Source organism: Podarcis raffonei, chromosome 3 (assembly GCF_027172205.1).
Source record: "Podarcis raffonei isolate rPodRaf1 chromosome 3, rPodRaf1.pri, whole genome shotgun sequence".
Lineage (NCBI taxonomy): Eukaryota > Metazoa > Chordata > Lepidosauria > Squamata > Lacertidae > Podarcis > Podarcis raffonei.
The window spans coordinates 18,152,345-18,172,118 of NC_070604.1; the positions used below are offsets into that span (position 1 = coordinate 18,152,345).

At 39.8% G+C, this 19,774-nt stretch overlaps 1 protein-coding gene across 7 annotated transcripts in view; it reads right to left on the minus strand.

Moving 5' to 3' along the window:
• Positions 1-19,774, minus strand: part of RANBP17 (RAN binding protein 17) — a 177,966-nt gene that overhangs the window by 126,847 nt on the left and 31,345 nt on the right. For all 7 annotated transcript variants that reach the window (XM_053380685.1, XM_053380684.1, XM_053380686.1 and 4 more), the window contains one exon: positions 18,596-18,731. In XM_053380685.1, the coding sequence (XP_053236660.1) occupies positions 18,596-18,731 (136 nt within the window). The remainder of the gene's footprint in view (positions 1-18,595; positions 18,732-19,774) is intronic.

A 19,774-nucleotide genomic window follows, 5' to 3' on the forward strand; every position in this document is an offset into this window, starting at 1 on the left:
TTCTGTGGGACAACTTCTAATGCAGCCTCGTTGACACCAGCTCTAATACTGCCAAGGCTCATCGCCCTAGAAAGTGGAAAGGGCTCATACAACCTACAGTGCACACCCACCAGATGTTTCAAAGAAAATGCCAGCTGTGTATCATGTAACTAAAATTTCAGATCTAGAGGATAACTTCACATTATGGATATTCCTTTAGAGGTGTCAAGAGGAAACACAAACATTTCATATAGGAGACTTTTTGCACTAGCCTCCTTGTATTATTATTTTGTATTGTATTATTTTACTGTTGTTAGCCGCTCTGAGCATGGCTTTGGCTGGGGAGGGTGGGATATAAATAAAAATTTTATTTTTTTTTTTATTATTATTATTATTATTATTATTATTATTATTATTATTATTATTATTATTATTCCATAGTTTATGCTAACACTCCAGGTTAATAAATAAAGGATTCCCCCTTTTTATATTCCTTTGATATCTGTATTCGTCAACAGTTGACTAATTGAACAATCTATAACCTCTATGTGTATGTGTGTGTGTATGTGTTACTGTTATGTTTGCTTTTATGCCATGTATTTTTGTGTTTCTATATTGTAAAACACCCTGTGATTCTCAGATGAACAGTATATAAATTTAATAAATAAATAGTTTCTTCCAAAAATTAAAATGGCCCAGTTTTCTCAGTATTTACCACACAGCAGAGGGAATTAAAAAATATATCTTCCATTGATTAACATACCAAATGTAACAGCCAGCAAGAAGTTATATTTATAGAATTAGAAGTGGTAAACTCAAATAAGGCATCTCTTGAATGAAAACTGACCATCAAAAATTATGTTAAGAATTCAAGACCTCACAAGTTACAAAAAAGTGACTGTCTAAAAGAAAACCTTCTGATGGTAAGTTACGAGTGCCAATTTGATAGTTTTCCCAATGATAAAAAGATTTTCAGTGCAATCCTACTCAAAGTAAGTCCTGTTGCTTTCAATGGGGCTTACTCCCAGTTAAGTGGTGTTAGGACTGCAGCCATAGTTATCTGACACAACAATTAAAACAAACAAACAAACTTCTGAACCAATCTGAAGGCACATATTTAGACTGTAGGCTCCTTGGTGGCAAGGCCCCTTCTTTTTTGCTTTTGAAAGGAATGTTCATTTATTACTAAGAGCATTATTAACATAAGAATATTTTTTTTAATCATTTCTTCTGAGACTTTAAGACCTTTCAGTGGGTAGCACTGACCTTGCAACCAGCCTCTTGTTCTACAAGTTCCAGTTCCCCCAACAGGCTGTGAGGTGCTGAAAAACAAGAAGTCTTTCTGGTATGCTATTACTGGAATACCTGCAAGAATCTGGAAACTGGATCAAAAACCCCACTGATAAAAAGCAGTTTTGAGCATCTAGGTACAGGGTCTGGTGCACAGGTTGTCTCTTAGAACAGAAAAATCTAGGAGGTAATATGCAACATTTTCTAGAAGTACAGTTAGCCTCTGATATTTACTGGCATACATGACAACTATAGATCTAGGAGAAAAACCAGCACCAAACCACTGTTAATAAATTAGTCAAGAACTCTCTTATTCGCATTCTAGTACTGTGCATTTAAATTCAACTCAAGTGGTCCAGCGGTTAAGACACTGCAGTTATAAAGACCAGGATGTCCCAATTCAAATCTTATACAAGCCATTAACTAGTTAGGCCCAGTAGATATGGCACATAAGTCAAACTTTTAAGAGATCACAGACACCTGTGCTCCCTCCTTCTGTCCCCAAACTAAATCCCACATGTTCTGACCATTTGGTTTAACTTGCCTGCTTGGCATTCTGTGTGTCTGATTGCAACCGTCTCCCTCTGGGCCACTGAATTATTTGAACAAAATATGGTGATGTAATAGGAGGAGTAAGACATCACAATAAGGCTTGATATGTACACCCCCCCCCAATGTAAACCAACCCATCCATTGAGATCGGATCAGGTCCTCCTCTTGGTTGTTCCGCCACCTCCACAAATCTATCTTACAGCGAGCAGAGGGAGGGCCTCTTCTGTGGTGGCACCTAGCCTTTGGAAATCCCCCCTGAAATAAGACAAATACCAACTCTGTTTGGTTTCAGTTATCTGTTCCAAGAACTGCTTAATAACAAGTGAAAGCTCGGGCGAATAATAACAAGCTCTTACTAATTTGTTTGAGCTATGGTGGATATTGTATATTTTATTATTTTAATTTATTTATTTTACGAAGATCAGATTATATTGGCCGTAGCCTACTCTGTTGTTTTTTTTTTAATGAAGGGTGGCATAGAAATATTTTACTTTAAATAAATAATTGCCTCATACTGCTGCCTCTGCCTGCTTCCTCCAGGCAGCCACTTTGCAGTGTTTGGAGAGGGAAGGGGAGCAACAATCCACACCTCTGGCTCAGCAGGAAAGGATGGGAGGAAACAGAAAGTGCAGGCGGAAGAAGGCTGGTTGGAGCAAAGATGTCAATTTTTAAGATTCTTCCAGCCTCCTGCACAGCTATCAGCAGTAGGTTCAGGGACAGGTAGTGGAGAACCTAGCGCCTATTTAAAATTTTTTGAGCCTTTTAAAATTCCACCTCAGTCAGAAGAAGCAGGAAACAGAGAGTCTTGTAGGCACTGTGGGAAGTTTACACACATGCACTATGCTGAACAATGCAAGCTTAGATTATGTTTCTTAATCTTACGGGCTTCTTGATGCTGACCAATACGTAATCCGAGTTTAATTTTCTAGATAGACTGGAAAACTGTAAAGCCAGATTGTGAGAGGAATGCAGAGCATGGGGCTTGATGCCTGTTCCTGCCATAATAAACTATGGTAACCTCTATCAAGAGATAGAAGTAGTCTCTTAGTCTTTGAGCACTAATAGTCCAGAAGAGTGAGGGTCAACCAGCTACGTTCAATTAAAGTGGTAGATAATCACAAGAGAGGGAATGGGATTCCCTAAGTTTGTCATACAGATCTAGTGCTTAGGCCAACATACTAAACAGCAGAATGCGGAAAATTAAAATAAAATAAAAATGACCGCTATAGGGAATGACTCCCCTGTGAAAAATGGTTACTGCATTTGGGACTTTTTAGTTTAGAGAAAAGGAGATTCGGAAGCGACATGACAGAAGTTTACAAAATTACAACATGGCATGCAGAAAGTGGGTGGAAAGAAGTTTTGCTCCCTCTATCGTAACACTAGAACTCATGGACCTCCAATGAAGCTGAATGTTAGAAGATGCAGGACGGATAAGAAAAAAAGGTACTTATATCTTATAGTGTGGTGGTTTGTTTGTTTACTTGTAAGCACGTTTGTTTTTTCATAAATGTATTTATTTTAAATTAATAAAGATATATTTAAAAGAGAAAAAAGGTACCGTATTTTTCCCTCTATAAGACGCAACAGACCACAAGACGCACCTAGTTTTTGGAGGAGGAAAACAAGAAAAAAAATATTCTGAATCTCAGAAGCCAGAACAGCAAGAGGGATCGCTGCGTAGTGAAAGCAGCAATCACTCTTGCTGTTCTGGCTTCTGGGATAGCTGAGCAGCCTGCATTCACTCCATAAGACGCACACACATTTCCCCTTACTTTTTAGGAGGGAAAAAGTGAGTCTTATAGAGCAAAAAATATGGTACTTCTTCATGCAGCTAATAATCAAACTATGGAACTCGCTCCTCCAGGAGGTGGTGATGGACACCAGCTCGGATGGCTTTAAAAGAGGATTAGACAAATTGACGGAGGAGAGGGTTATCAATGGTTACTAGCCTTGACGGCTATGCTTTACCTCCACAGCTTGAGGCAGCAATGCCTCCGAATAACAGTGACTAGAAACCATGGGAGGGGAGCGTGCTCTTGTGCTCATATTCTGTTCCCTAGTTTCTGTCAGAAGCTCGTCCTACACTCAAGTAGAACCCTGGCAGAGAGACACGCACGACTGGGCATGTCCCCTCTCTCCTGGTCGGTTGGGAGCTTCAAAAGCTTTCTTCTGCCCAAACATCACAGCAACCAATGTCAACAGACATCAGCACACTTAGGGATCCGCAGAGTCTTCGCAGCTTGCGTGACAGACCTCAGCAACTCAGCATTTTGGCTAATCAACTTTATTTACATATAAACACACATGGAGCACTGCAACATGGCTCCCTCTCTCTCTAGCATCAGACAGCAAAGAGAATGAACAAAGGGCAATAGTCCCACTTCACGGAACACAGTAACACAAACATCCTGTCTCCGTCACTTCCCACTCTGTGGAGTCAAAACATATACTATCATGTGAAAGACAACAATCCCATGACTGCAAACATGGAGCAGGAATTCTAACAATTTCCCATAGGCATCTGGTTGGCTGCTGTGAGAACAGGATGCAGGACTAGATGGGCCATTGGCCTGATCCAGCAGGTTATCCTTACATTCTTATTCTGCCATTTCATATTCAATTTTATTTTACCAATTGATTTCAAAAATTTAAAAAATCTCTCATTTTCTCATCCATATATATATATATATACACACACACTTATTGCCGCCAGCGGAAAACATTACTTAGTAATAAAGCAATAATAATCTTTGCTTAAATGAAAGGAATTTGCTAAAATCGGCAGACACTGTTCATGAATGTTTAATAGATGCCCTTGCTGATTAATACTTTCAATCAGTAATCTGAGCAATCTCTTATATAAGTAAAACCATCAGGCTCCTCCACACTGCGCCAACAAGTGTACCTGAACATTGCCTTGGGAAGAGGTATTTACACAAACTCACATCTGGGGATCAGTCCAGCAGTGACTCTCTTCATAGCTTCCAAGAAATAAAACCACACTTTAAACTAAAGATCATCTCCTTCCATGAAACTTTAAGACAGACAAAAACGGAAAATACATGCGAATCTTACACAATGTGTACTTGGAAACAAGCAAGATTCCCACCTACCAAACTTGTTTTGTTTTCCCTAAAGTCTAAAGGGCGAGTTCACATTGTCAAACTCTGCCATACAATTCAATACACTAGTATATCACAGAATAGTTAGATTAGCATGAACCGTGTTATATACACATGGAGCCACAGCCATTTCCATGACTGCAGGTGTATGTTTTTCCCTATGTTTTAGGTATGGTTATGTCTAAAGCTTTGGGAAGGCCTGGTTTCTTGGACTGGCAGGGATGGCTTTCCACCAAAATCCATTCTAAAAAAGCTCTCTTTTTCCTGTGCTCAGCTTCTCTTTTGAAGAATATATTCCAGAGTTTTCCCATCATAACACTTGCCAAGCCAGGGATTTCCATGCTGAGCACAGTTGTTGCTGCCACTATCTTCCTTTAGATACAGTCGATGAGGGCAGCTCTGAAAAGGATTCAACACAGCAAACAACCCTACTCAAGTGGAATTTCTCCAGCTGTAGTGACTCCTGTGGAACCCCAGGCATCAATTTCCAAATGATGTGCTGGAGGCTTCAAGAAATATGCCACCACCATGTTGGCTACACATTCATTCATTCTACACCCCTCAGGGTCAGGGCATACAGTGGTGCCTCGCAAGACGAAATTAATCCGTTCCGCGAGTCTCTTCGTCTTGCGGTTTTTTCGTCTTGCAAAGCACGGCTATTAGCGGCTTAGCGGCTATTAACAGCTTAGCGGCTATTAACGGCTTAGCAGCTTTAAGAAAAAGGAAACAAACTCGCAAGAACTCGCAAGACGTTTCGTCTTGCGAAGCAAGCCCATAGGGAAATTCGTCTTGCGAAGCGACGCAAAAACCAAAAAACCCTTTCGTCTTGCGCGTTTTTCGTTTTGCGAGGCATTCGTCTTGCGGGGCACCACTGTAATTTTAAAGGAGACACTGGGTATTTCCCCATCATAGTCTGCAAACATTTGGGGGGTGGGGAGATCCCAGAAGGATGGCGATTGCCTAGAAGCACTGTCTCATCCCCAAACTCTGATCAAAGAGGAGGGTAAGACCAGGCTTTTCTGCTTTCGCAGAGAAGGGTGAGTGGTGTGCTTCCAATTTTTATCCAGAAATAATAACCATCCCAAATGGGAAATGCCGTTTCATATAAACAATTCATGGAGAGGCAAAATAATTTCCTCCTGGCCCAGAGTTACATCAGTCTTTTCTGAAAAAAGGGAGTATCCTAGATTGGAGAGAGCTGAGCCTCTGCTGCTACAGTATATAATTCTTAACTACCTCTAAAGCTCTCTCAATGATTTATCAACAATGCTTTTATACATAATAACTGTCACCTACTGATATAATTATTTTATTTGGGGCAATAGTAACTTCTCTCAAATACAAAAAAATTTAATACAAGGATAACCTGATAATATAGTTGCTAATGACCGACTTATAAACACAATCATCTGAATGCAAGCAGTGCTACATTTCAATCTGCAAGATAAAATTCTGAATCATTTAAATATTATTTCACAAATGTTGCTTATGGCTTCAAAGCACTGAAGATGCAGCTTTGCAAAGATATTGGCTCTAGACAGTAATTATATCCACAGCCTAATGTTGCAGTTAATGGACACACACATTTCAATAATTACAATGCCTGAACAAGATAATATGCCTTTATTAGCTGCTGCAAAATAAAAGCTAAGCCAGAACTGAACTTAGCTAAGCATTTTAGAGACCAGATATAGAACGTATTATTAAAAACTCTAGACAACAGAAAACACCAAAATCAGGATTTTCATGACAATCGCGTAATAAAAAATGAAAAGTATTCATATAGGTAGCATAACTAAGCACGGTGGGTGGAGCTAGCAGAGACTGGAGAGAGAGATCAAGGTTTTAATTAGTACATGGTTGAAGATTTTGCATTAATTGGATGAAAAAGTGTTACGACATGATGATTATAATAGGACAAACCTAATACTCTTGCTGAGTATTGCCATACTTTCAGCAGTAAAGCCATTATGTTCTAATGTTCTGGTGTTGTACACCATTTTGAATTTATAACCTTACACACTCTAATGCAGCGTTTATAGCTCTCTCTGGTTCTATATGACCCACAAATTTAGCAATGCACTATTACTAAATTTCATTGTATTTCATTAATATATATATATATATTAACAGTACTGGATCTAGAGTAAACTCTCACAGAACACAGTAAAACATTGCAGGTTTTGAACCGGGAACTACAGTGGCACACCCCAGGCACTTTACTCCCGGCTCAATTATGGTTACTTGGAAGCAAAGAATGTGGCTAGCCTGACCTCTTCAGATGGTCAGAGGGTGCTATTGCACCAAGTAGCCCCAAACAGAGATCAGGCACCATTAGGAGTGAATCTGGCCCTACAGTGCAGCCAACTCTGACCTGGATCCTCAGTCTGAGCAACAAATTGTTCAGGTATGGACTGAATAGTTCATGCACTGCCTATCTTGGCTTACCACCTACATGAAAGCTTGCTGAAACTGTACTTTAATTATATCAGACTTGGGTTTTTTAAGTCAGTTCTATGTCTACTTTATGGCATAGCCATTGTCTCTAATTTCAGCAATAATTTTGGCCTATTCTAATGATACGTTTCTAAGAAAGCATAAAATATGCATCAGGAATGTTCCAGGATTCTGATAACAACAATTAGCATATCAGTGCCTTTCTCGGATAATAGAATGATCATCTAGCCCAATTCAGTAAATTCATACTAATAGGAATTGTTCTACCTTCCTTTGTTGTCGCCTGAATTGTTGAATAAGTCCATCAACAGCACTAAAGTAAATTAATCTCCCAGATCAATCTCCCGGACGTTTTAAAGAGAAAGGAACTTCATCTTAGAGCTAAGCAAGTAAAAGCAGTGGTGTATCACTTCAGCAGCATGAACATTCCAATATAATACCTTTGTTGTCAGATAAACTTAGAGAAGAATTCAACACTGCACTTTTCTGATTGTTCCATCAGTGCAAGTATCTTGGCTCACCAGATGGAATTATCTCCCCCCCCCCTTTCACCAGGACGTTGTTCCAGAGGTTATCCCCTCCCTGCATGCCAACTGAGGGAGGGGGCATGCTTAGGGAAGAATAGGCTGGAAAAGCCCCACTGCCCAATGGAAGTTCTTGCTCAGGACTTCCACTGACAGGACTCATCAGCTGAAATCTACCCCAAGTAAACAAAGTAGCCGGCACACGATACTACTATGATGATGAGGTATGATGTTCCAATGGTGAACATCTTTGGAGCAGGAGCAAATTTTGCTAATCACATCAATTGCATGTCCACCACGTACTCAAAGATGGAAGTACCACTTCATAACTCCAGTGTGTCCGTTCAAATTCAGCCCGGTGGCAAATCCACCTGCATGCTCACGGGAGCCAAAAAGAATCTAAACTGGACCAAAAGGTAAACAAACAAGTTGAGCACTGAAGGAAACAGGAAAGCAAGGGCACTTCCTGGTACCTGGGATGCTATCATGAGTACTGCATATAATATAAAATATGATATTAGAATATTTCCAATATTAGACAGGTGCTGAATTAAAATATTCAAGAATTATTGGTAGTCTTCATTTCAACCCTTAGTAACCCCATTACGTTTTATAAATTCCAGTTCTACAGCTTCTCATCCCAATTATCCTTTGGAGTTTGGTTTGTTTTTGTTTAAGTATATTGAACCAAATATTCCCATTGTCTACATAGCTAGATAATCTGAGGTTTGCCCAGCTAGCAGCTCGAGGGCCCTTGGCTGAATATCATCAGGTCCTTGCTACCTAGGACTCATTCAGACTGTGCACATAATTTTAATTGCTCTTTTTGCTATCCTGACCCATGTATTCTTACCTTTTCTTGTTTATATCAATACAATACCAAATTTCGTATCTGTTGGGGTTACTGTGAGTTCATACACACCAGAGATTGTACACATTCACATGAAGATGTGGAGAATATTCAAGCATTGACAGCATCATGAGAGAATATTGTTCACCATCTGATCAATACAATAATAAATGGATACTGGAGAACACAAAATGACATACATTATGCAACTAATATGCATAACCTCCATGTAAGTTTCACACACTATTTGTACAATATAGATTACATTCAAGCAGAGAATATGTATGCTGACCGGCCAATAAGCACACTACCCAACTGACATTGCCAACCTGTACATATTCTCCAAAACCACTTGAAGATTATGCATCTCAACTGGGCAACATATGAAGTCCACTGCTCATGTTGTCAATTTCTGCAATTTCTCCATGCGTATGTATAGAACAGTATGTATAAAACAGTGGTTAAATGGATGAACACCCGAGTTTCGTTTCTTCCACAATCATTCACTGATCTAGAACACCAGCACTTTATTACTGTTAAATCTTCCTCGCAGAGCCAGATCAAATCTTATTCTCAGCTTTTTACTAGGGTAGGTAATACTTCTCAAAAGACAGCTCTCCATCCCTATTATTATTGTGTGTTTCATGCATGTTTTCCAGTTTTAGGCTTCACATTTAGTCTTTCTCTGACCAGAGTTAGACAAGCAATGCCAGTATGACCATAACTTCACCTCCGAACAGTCACCACCCATCACCTCCGAACAGTCAAAACTCCTGCTTTTGCCACTTCTCTTTCTGAGCAAACCCAGGTTAGTTAAACTTTTTACAACCATGAAGGGAGATCTCCCAAAGTAGGCATTTTCAACTGGCTTGCTATTTTGAACAAAGGATGCGTCTGGTGCAAGAATGCCATTCAGAAGCACTCTCCAGTGAGCCAGTGTGGTGTAGTGGTTAAGAGTGGTGGACTCATAATCTGGTGAACCGGGTTCGCATCCCCACTCCACATGCAGCTGCTGGGTTACCTTGGGCTAGTCACACCTATCTGAAGTCTCTCAGCATCACTCACCTCACAGAATGTTTGTTGTGGGGGAAGAAGGGAAAGGAGATTGTTAGCCACTTTGAGACTCCTTTGGGTAGTGATAAAGCGGGATATCAAATCCAAAGTCCTCCTCTTCTTCTTCTCCATCATCATGACTATAGCCACATTATAGAATAACACGGTAAATCCATTTTTAATAGTGATATATAAAATGACACTTGGTTGCCTCCCCTTTACTTATGGGCCGTTAAAAATTATGGTACTTCTGTAACATACAGAAAACTAGATATGGTAAACAGTGCGTGGCAAAGTCATTAGTACAACTGTCTGGAAACGGGACTTTTCACCTCTCATTCAAAGCAGCCAGTACTCCCAGGTTCAATCTTCAGCTAAGGCTGGGTAAAGCGCCTACCTGAAACCCCAGAGGAGTCACTGCCAGTCAGTGTTGACAATACCAAGCTCAATGGGCCAATGGTCTGACATGGTATAAAGCAAGCCAAGCCACAATGCAACAGGAGGACTGAGCATATGAGTTCTTTACACCACTTGAACCAACATGGCAGCCATACATACAAAAATGCAATGTAAGATGTATTTGCCAGCATGTAGATTCGTACACTCCGATGTTGAATGTGGTTTCCTATTCTGATTAAGAGGGGAAGTGCCACAGTCCACTGTTTCAGATGTAACAGCGAACTATGGAATCAAGTTCATCTGAGCAAACGAAGTCCGGGGATGGGGGGCCATGTGAACCCAATGTTCACTTCATGTGTGTGGAAGTAGAGCTGTACAAAATGTATTTGTTCATCCCAGCTATTCTTTCTCTTGACCCTAAATAACAGCTCACGTACAGTTTGGTAATCAATATGTTATAAAATTGGACTCCAACGTATCTTTACTAAAAGCCCTACTTTAAAACTAATGTAGCCATCTCAACAGCCCTTCCCTAAAACATTTGGGGGCACAACTGAACCCACCATTTGTTAAAATTCTTCCGTAAACTCTAAATGTTAAAGTTAAATGAGAGGCATTTAATGCAATCTGAAAAATATTCAGTTCAATTAAAAATAATTGATGCATGGTGAAATAATTCTTCCCAAAGCTGCTGTAAAAATCTTCAAAAAAATAAAGCTACTTAATAATTTTCATCTCCTACAGGCTAGAGAAGCATTATTGCATATTAAAAATTGGAATTCAGTTTTCCCAGGAGGTACAAGAAAGTTATTAAAACAACCTATTTATTGTTGATATAACTATCCATTTGTGCTACACAAAAAGTAACAATTTCAGTACATTAAGAGAAAAACTAATTAAGATATAATTAGTATTTTCTGTATTTTGATAATTAAGGATTAGTTGGCTATTCCTTTTCACATTCCTGTTTGTTGCATCCTGACAATACCTTTAATGAGCAGCTAACGCTATTTAAGCCCTCATGGCTGAGCAGTTTAGTGACCACTACTACATTGCTTCCATTTATCACTGCCTCTTTACCTATAAATTAAAGCAGCCCTCTAGCTATCTTGATCTACTTTATATCAATTTCTTCATCCATATCAGCTGAATATGTATGGCATTAACCTCATTTACCAGTTGAGAAAAGATGAATTAAAATGAGATCCAATTCCTGGTCACACAACACAATTTCAAAAATGCCTGCTAATTTCTACCACCTGTCAGAACAGCAATCCTTTACTTTCCAGTAATAAAATGAGGTGTATTTCTGCTCAGCTCATTAAAAATAAAAATTGAACACACATTTTAATGTAATTAACCACTAAAAGTACAAATCCCTGATTACAATATGAACCATATATTTTCATTTCTTCTAGTCCCAATGAAGCCAATGCATTTGTATACACTGTGAAATGCACTGCAAAAATATTAGAAATGTTAAGTTTAGTATAAAGTCACTTCTGTAGCCTTGCAAAAAATACAGTATTTTATAAACTAGGATTAACAAGAAAACCAGAGGCACAATAGTGAGCAATTTTTTTATTTTAAACCATTCCAGTTCCAAATAAAGTAAACTGCCAGAATATATACAGATTCTGTTTGCAATATGAAACTTGTACCGATAAAGAAACATTTATGTTCCTATATTTTGTATTTTTATTCCACAATTATCAAGCACAGATAGAAACTGCACACAAGGAAGTGAGATTAATACAGGAATTACAATTAAAATACTTAGTTGTTCTTTCCAGGAAACAATCACCAACTTTCTCAATGTCTCTATATTTTTGGAGTGAGGGATTACTAACAATTTCTCTTCTAAGTCACCTGCACTGGGGGGTTCTTTCTAGGATTATTTGCCAAAAAACTCTACCCCTGCTCCAAATATCCTTTGCAATAATTATGTTTCACAGATTCGTCTTTGCTTTATAGCACCTCTTCACAGAAACAATGTACTGTAGATCCTTGGTCTTCCAAATCATGCTCAGCCCAAGGGCCACAATCAGGAGAAAAGGGGGCAGAGCAATGAATGTAAATATTACATTTGTGCAGTAGGCTAGCTTCTATGTACTTTCACATGCCTCTCTTTATTCACATCCAGAAAAGTAAGAGGCGTTACCAGAATTGAAGGGCACATTCCAGCCAGGCAAAAATACTTGGCAGTGCAAAGCCAAGCCACAGAAGCTGTGACCTGGGGAGAATTGCAAGAGCTAGACAGTGGCGCCTGGTGGGCCACATTCAAACTCTGGGCCCGAGGTCCCCCACCACTGATCTACACCAGGGATGTCCAACAGGTTGATTGTGATCTATTGGTCGATCGCGGGGTGTCTCTGGTCGATCACGGGACCCTGCCCCCCCCCAAAAAAAGCTCAACAACTCTGGTCAATACAATGGGTAGAGCACTGTTGGTGTTTTTTAGTGGGAGTAGATTGCAGTCTCTTAGAAGTTGGACATCCCTGATCTACACACTGCGTGCAGCCTAATAAAGCTTTGCCTTGTTTTGGAAACAAAAATTGAGCCCCATCTGCATAAACGAGAACACACAAGTCATTTCAACACTCAACAGGTTTCAGAACATGCTCAGTTGGTTCTAGAACACCAACAGCAAGCTCCCTCTCGCAAATAAGAGTTTAAAAGGATCACCAGGATGAATAAGCCTTGTCAACCATTCAGTCTACGACTAGCGTCAATACAACTAGCAAAACTATGAGACCATCTTGAGTGTTGGAAGATGCAATTTGTGAAGAAGAAGCAACCATCCTATCTGTGTCAAGCTATACGACCACAGATCTTCAGCCTAACAGAATGACACTAACTGCAAAAACAAGACTAATGTTGGCATTTGATAATGCTGTGCAATCCACACCAAAACATGTAGACCAAAATGGGGAATGAAAACGCCTCTCAACATTGCTATCTATCTGTCTGTCTATCTATCTATCTATCAGCATTTATAAACCACTTAGTATTTCAAAAATCTCTAAGTGATGCACTGTAATGATAGATATATATTATTAAAACGAAAACAAAAATGCAACCTAAAACAAAACAGCAGTAAAAGTATATAAAAACAAACAAAATAGCAATTCAGAGGATTCAAACACATAAAACAGGTTCCAATCTTATGGATCAGGGAGAATCTGGTCTTCATATTTTTTAGCAGATGGACTGATTCAACATAGGTTTTAAAAAGGGTAAAGAACCCCTGGATGGTTAAGTCCAGTCAAAGGCAACTATGGGGTGCACCGCTCATCTTGCTTCAGGCCGAGGGAGCCGGCATTTCTCCACAGACAGCTTTCTGAGTGATGTGGCTACCGTGACTATACCGCTTCTGGCGCAACAGGACACCATGACAAGTGCCAGAGCACATGGAAATGCTGTTTACCTTCCCGCTACAGTGGTACCTATTTATCTACTTGTGCTGGTGTGCTTTCAAGGTGCTAGGTTGGCAGGAGCTATAACAGAGCAACAGGAGCTCACTCGGTGGGCAAGCCCAAGAGGCTCAGTGATTTAGACCACAGCGCCACCAGCTGCAATACTGCGGACAGGACAATCACTCATGCCCTTTAAATCACATTCCAAAGGAGACTATATTCAGATTGAAAGCCTAAGATAAGGGTGTGTTGTTTCTAATTTTTATACAGTAATTTTAAGCCCTTTATATTAAAATAAATGAAAATATGAGGAAAGCTGTTTAATAGCCATCTATGGTCAAATTAAATTATGATGTGCATTCCTTACAAACAGTTATGGCTATAGGTGAGCATAGGTAACAATATGTAGTATTTAAACCAATACTATTGCATCACCAATGATCGTTCTGGCTTTTAAAGCTATTTCAGTTCCTACAACTGGTTATAAAGGTAAAGGTAAAGGGACCCCTGACCATTAGGTAAAGTCGTGGCCAACTCTGGGGTTGCGGCGCTCATCTCATTTTATTGGCTGAGGGAACTGGCGTACAGCTTCCGGGTCATGTGGCCAGCATGACTAAGCTGCTTCTGGCAAACCAGAGCAGCGCACAAAAACGCCGTTTACCTTCCCGCTGGAGCGGTACCTATTTATCTACTTGCACTTTGACATGCTTTCGAACTGCTAGGTTGGCAGGAGCAGGGACCGAGCAACGGGAGCTCACCCTGTTGCGGGGATTCGAACCGCTGACCTTCTGACTGGCAAGTCCTAGGCTCAGTGGTTTAACCCACAGCGCCACCCGCATCCCACAACTGGTTATACTCATCTCCAAAATCTGTGGGTTGTATCCAAGTAAAGCGTAACTCAGAATAAAACCACTGGATTGTATTCAACTAAATCTTACTCAGAGTAGAACTACTGAAATTAATGAACCTAAATTAGTCATGCCCGCTTACTTCAATGGGTCCACTCAGAGTCAGACTAGCACTGAATACCACTCATTGAAATTAATGGTCTAATGTTAATCATACACATTGATTTCAGTTGGTTTACTCTAAGTATGACTTACCGTAGTTGGATTAAAACTTATAGGTTGTTAAACACTCCAAACTGAAATAATCTAAGCATTGTTGAGAGTGCTTATTATCAATGCCTCTAACTATAAAGGACAAATGTAAATATTTTCTCTCCACTGTTAATCTTCAAGACATATATTTCTCCGTTACCCCTGCAAGGTCATTTATTTCCTGCATAAAGCAGAGGGCAATTAAATGGAAGGATAAACCTGGTGCCCTGAAGAGAGAAAACATCCACAGTCAATTGAATATTTTTGATTCCTTCCCTCTCTTTTTCACCAAGCGCTACTTGGGGAGCACATTATGCTGAAATGCAATCTCATAAATATCATTAAAAACCATAACAATATAAATGTGTAATACATAGAACAGAGGGAGTCTTTCCCCACTTGGGCTTCTGATCATTCCCTACTGCTTATATTTCCTCAACAGAATCAAATAACCACATTAAATAAAATAAATAAATAAAGAAAGAAAGAACGTGTATAATTTGCATGGGAGAAAATACAGATGTAAAGGTTAACAAATTAAAGATCTACGTGCAGGAAGAGGTACACACAGCGTATGTTCTATAGCATTACAGCACCACAGTTTTCCACCTATGGGTCTGAGCATAGCTATTTAAAGAATGCTCATTGACTGGTTGCATGGTTAGTCAAACATTTGCAACTTGGCCCTTTGTACAACCAAGTACAGCCTAGATATATGCTATTTTTAGAACTCCCCACTGCAGTAGGTAGAGCAGGACATTTGTTAGCATTCTCCAAACCCTCCAGATTTGCAGCAAGCATAATAAAGTGTTTGCTATATTACGGAAAGCATGACCTTGTGGCTTCTTTGGTTAAACTGGATACTAAGCCTCCCCTTATCAGTTGCTAACAAAATGCATCTTAAAAAAAAATCTGTCAAGGTTCAGCTTAAAAAGGATCCCCAGCAGTGTCTCAATGAGGCTGAAGAACACAGACAATCTTTTTATCAAGTTTATAAATATCACTTTCAGTTAATTTAAGCTACTTTCAATAGCCATATAAATGGTTGTCATCTTAACTAGATCCGTTTTTACATCTCTCTTTACTTCTGTTTCCAAACATGAATCCTTCTAATCAGTGAGAGTATATCTATGCAGGCAATAGAGGATTTACTGTAGGGATATAATGCCATCTGCTGCTACAGTTGCTGCTATAGCAGGGGGAGAGAAAAAAACAAAGACATAACTGGGCCTTTAGTTTAACAAAAAAAATGCTTTAGGGATCATATCGTTTCATTTTATCCCAGAAACGTTAAACCCAGACATTCAAAGAAAGGACCAGGGTTTTGTTATTCAATCCCACCATCCCACAACTACACACCTCTATTGCCTGCCAGATCTTTGAAACACTATATTCAGAATAGATTTACAAGACAAGTTCTCTCATCCTTTCACAGGTCCATGCTGAACTGGATTGTGTAAAAGATCCAATACTGATTCACAGTGTGGTGGTGAAGTTTTATTCTGGTGAACCTGGATCACAAAGCAACTTGATCCTGGCTATATTCAGAAGCAGATTGCCCCTGAACACCAGCTGCTGAAGGGAAATAACAGAAGAGGCCTCTTGCCCTCAAATACTGCTTGTGGACTTCCATTAGGCATCTTCTTCACCACTATCAGAAATAGGATACTGGACTAGATCTGTCTTTGGGATCCTCTTTCATTATCCGAGGGAAGAATCAGTGAGTAACAATGGACTAGAACCCCTAAAAACTGCTTATCTACCACCACCCACTTTCCCTTGCAATTTGCACCCACAGGGATGTGTTAGGTATGCCACCGTCCAGCTAGGGTAATGTTAAGCATACTGGATTATTCCTGCATTGCAGGGGATTGGACTAGTTGACCCTTGGAGTACCTTCCAACTCTTCAATTCTATGATTCTAGACTGATCAGCACTTGGAAGTTATCCAATATCATCCAATATCATTTACAGTGCATCCTATCTAAAGGGAGGCCACAGCAGGCACACAGTGTTCCTCTAAGAAATCAATGAAGATAGGGTTCTCTGAAAAGGCATTTTACTCTGAGTACACCCACTGAGTACACCCACGGCCAATAAAGCGAGATGAGCGCAGCAACCCCAGAGTTGGCCACGACTGGATCTAATGGTCAGGGGTCCTTTTACCCTTTACCTTACTCTGATTAAAACATAACTTTCTATCAATCTTTTTAAGTAGGTAAGGTACACTTGGTTAAACAGGAGCTGTGGCAGCAGGGTCAATATGCCCAGACCTAGGAAAGTGAGGGTGCATATGCAACAAAGCAGAGAGGGCAGCCCAAGGGTTTCACAGACTACTGCTTTGCTTCATTACATGATTGTTTCCTTTTAATGAAACTAATGTGCTCTTCCGCAGTATCAATTCTCAGTTTGATGACATCAGGTGAAAACAAAAATAGCCAAAAGAAACTACAAAAATGAAAGCATTAGAAAAAACGTACTTCCAACTAGACAAGCTTGCAACAGCCTAGACTTCTTCAACAACAGGAAGAGGAATTTTATAGATGGTCACTATCAAATCAAATCTTTACTGCCACAGTCAAGGACCAGCAAATGTTTGCCACTGTTCACATCTCAAAACAAAAACACGTTCTGTGTTAAGGAATTTGCCTAAACACACAAAATCTATGAGCGCAGACAGGGGTGCATCTATAAGACCAGTCCCAAACATCCTTGCCTGCATTGCACATACACGGTCAGTTCTCTGCCTTCTCTTGTGTTGTATAGGAAAAGTCTGCAGAGAGTTTCTGCTCACATTTGCTTGAATGAGACTAGACTCCTCCATGTGATCAGCAACCCGGCTTCAAGTAAACACAAGCAGAGGCCCCTCAAAGACCATTCCCACATAACAAGGCAAAGGTCGGTGACTATGGAGGACCACCCTGGGGGTGCAGATTGTGTGTGCACCCCTGTCCCCACTTTCGAGTGTCCACATACACAATTTAATTTATTTTTTTCTTCACGGGACTCAACATTAAGTATCTCTAAAAAGAGGCGTACACCAAAAGGGGAGAATAAAAATCATGATACTGATCTGGTAATCAGAAAGTCCAGTTGCTGTGTCTAGTCTTTCATCACTGTCTTCCTGCTAAATATTTGCTTTGGAGAAGAAGCAAAAACTATTTCAATCTTTCTCAACATCAGTTGATCAGCTCTGTATAATATCTGTATTAGGAGTGTCCCCTTAAGTTAGGAGGAATTAACTACCGGTACTTTTTCCTTAAAGAATGTGTCTTACTATTTCTTTCTTCTCTAGTCAAAATGCAGGAAAAGCCAAGTAGTGTGAGAAATTCAGTAGAAACCGAATAAATGAGTAACTGTCAAAAGGACAGAACTATTAAAAGTATAAATCCTGCATACCCAGCTGTGAAATATAATACAATATAGCAAACTCTGTTAAATGCTTGAAATAAAAGACAAAATGCAATGTAATCTCAAACTGTTTAATGAATACAACTGTTGAAAAAGTGAAGTACTTTCATACAGCACCCTGAAATGAACTTGACTACAAATACAGAAAATACGTCAAGAAAGAGATAAAAATCACATTCATCTGCAGTCTAGTCGCACCAGTTCCACACTCCGTTCCATGAACAGCAGCTTCAGCTCCTTTGCCCAAACAGCTTCCCAATTTACTTTCAATGAACTAAATAGCAGATAATCTCTCTCTACTAAAATGAGCTGGGCTGCTTATTTAGTGAAAGAGCACACGCAAACTCTTTGGTTCAGGATCAATTCTCCCCACAACACACATATCTAACAACAACAGGCTTTTCAGTATAAAATTAAATTGTGTAAGGGAAACACTTACCTTTGAGGTGCGCTGGAGCTGATCTCCTACATACGTTTTACGGAACTGATCCAAAAACCAGAGTATGGCAAGTTCCACTTTCTCATTGCTAGAGCGGGGTAACTGGGCATCCATCAAAGAAATTAGCTGAAAGACTCTGAAATCAGTAAAAAAAGAAAGAAAGAAAGATGTATAAAGTTGTTGGGTTTTAAACCTGGTATTCAAAATGATTCACAGGTGCACCAGCCATTAAAATCTAAACACATCTTCAGTTGAATCAAACTGTGTTCTTTTTCATCAAGCAGACACCTCTGCTAACAGAAGAGGACAGTCATTTTTACCAATTTCCCTGTTCTGAATTTGAGTTTACACAACACACAAGCAGCCACAGTGCTGACTAGGATATGAGTATCACTGTAGAGCCAATAGGAACCTACACTGTCAGTTTGTTGTTTCACGTCTCTCTGGTTATGATTTTGTTTTGGAAACTCTTTTCTGCGTGGTATTATTTGTTGTATAGCATTATTTTCAACTCATTGCCCTTTTTAACTGTATGTTATTTAAATGCTCCTGGTTATGTACAGAGTGATTTGATGGACCTGGGGAGATGAATAGAGATGCCCCTATAAGAGCAGTTTCAGGTAGGGAGAGGTATGGTGACTGTGCTCAGTCCCCTAAAGGACCAGGTTCACAGTTTGGGTGTGTTTTCTGTTCCAACACTGAGTAGCTTCTCTGGCTCAAAGCAGCTTCAGTCAGCTCCAGCTAATAAACCTATACTTATACCTGGATGAGGATAGCTTATCCAATTATCCAGGCTTTGGTAACCTGCCACTTAAAGACTATTACAGTGTATTATATATGGGGCTGCCTTTAAAAACAATCCAGAAACTGAAATTGGTTCAAAACAGGGACACAAAACTTTTAACGGGGGTGAGGCATTATGCCAGTACTTTATTAATTGCATTGACTCCCAGTCCGTTTCCAGGCCCAATTTATAATGCTGTTTTTAACCCATAAAGCCTTAAATGGCTTGAGACCATGTTAGCTGAAAGATCACCTCCTCCTGTGCAAGCCTATCCAAATTTTAAGATCATCTTCAAAGGCTCTGCTCTAGGAGTCTCATCAAGTGAAGTTGGGAGTAGGTGATACCAAGGAGGGGGCCTCAGGACTGCAGCTGCAGAATTGCTTCCCTAGAGCAGC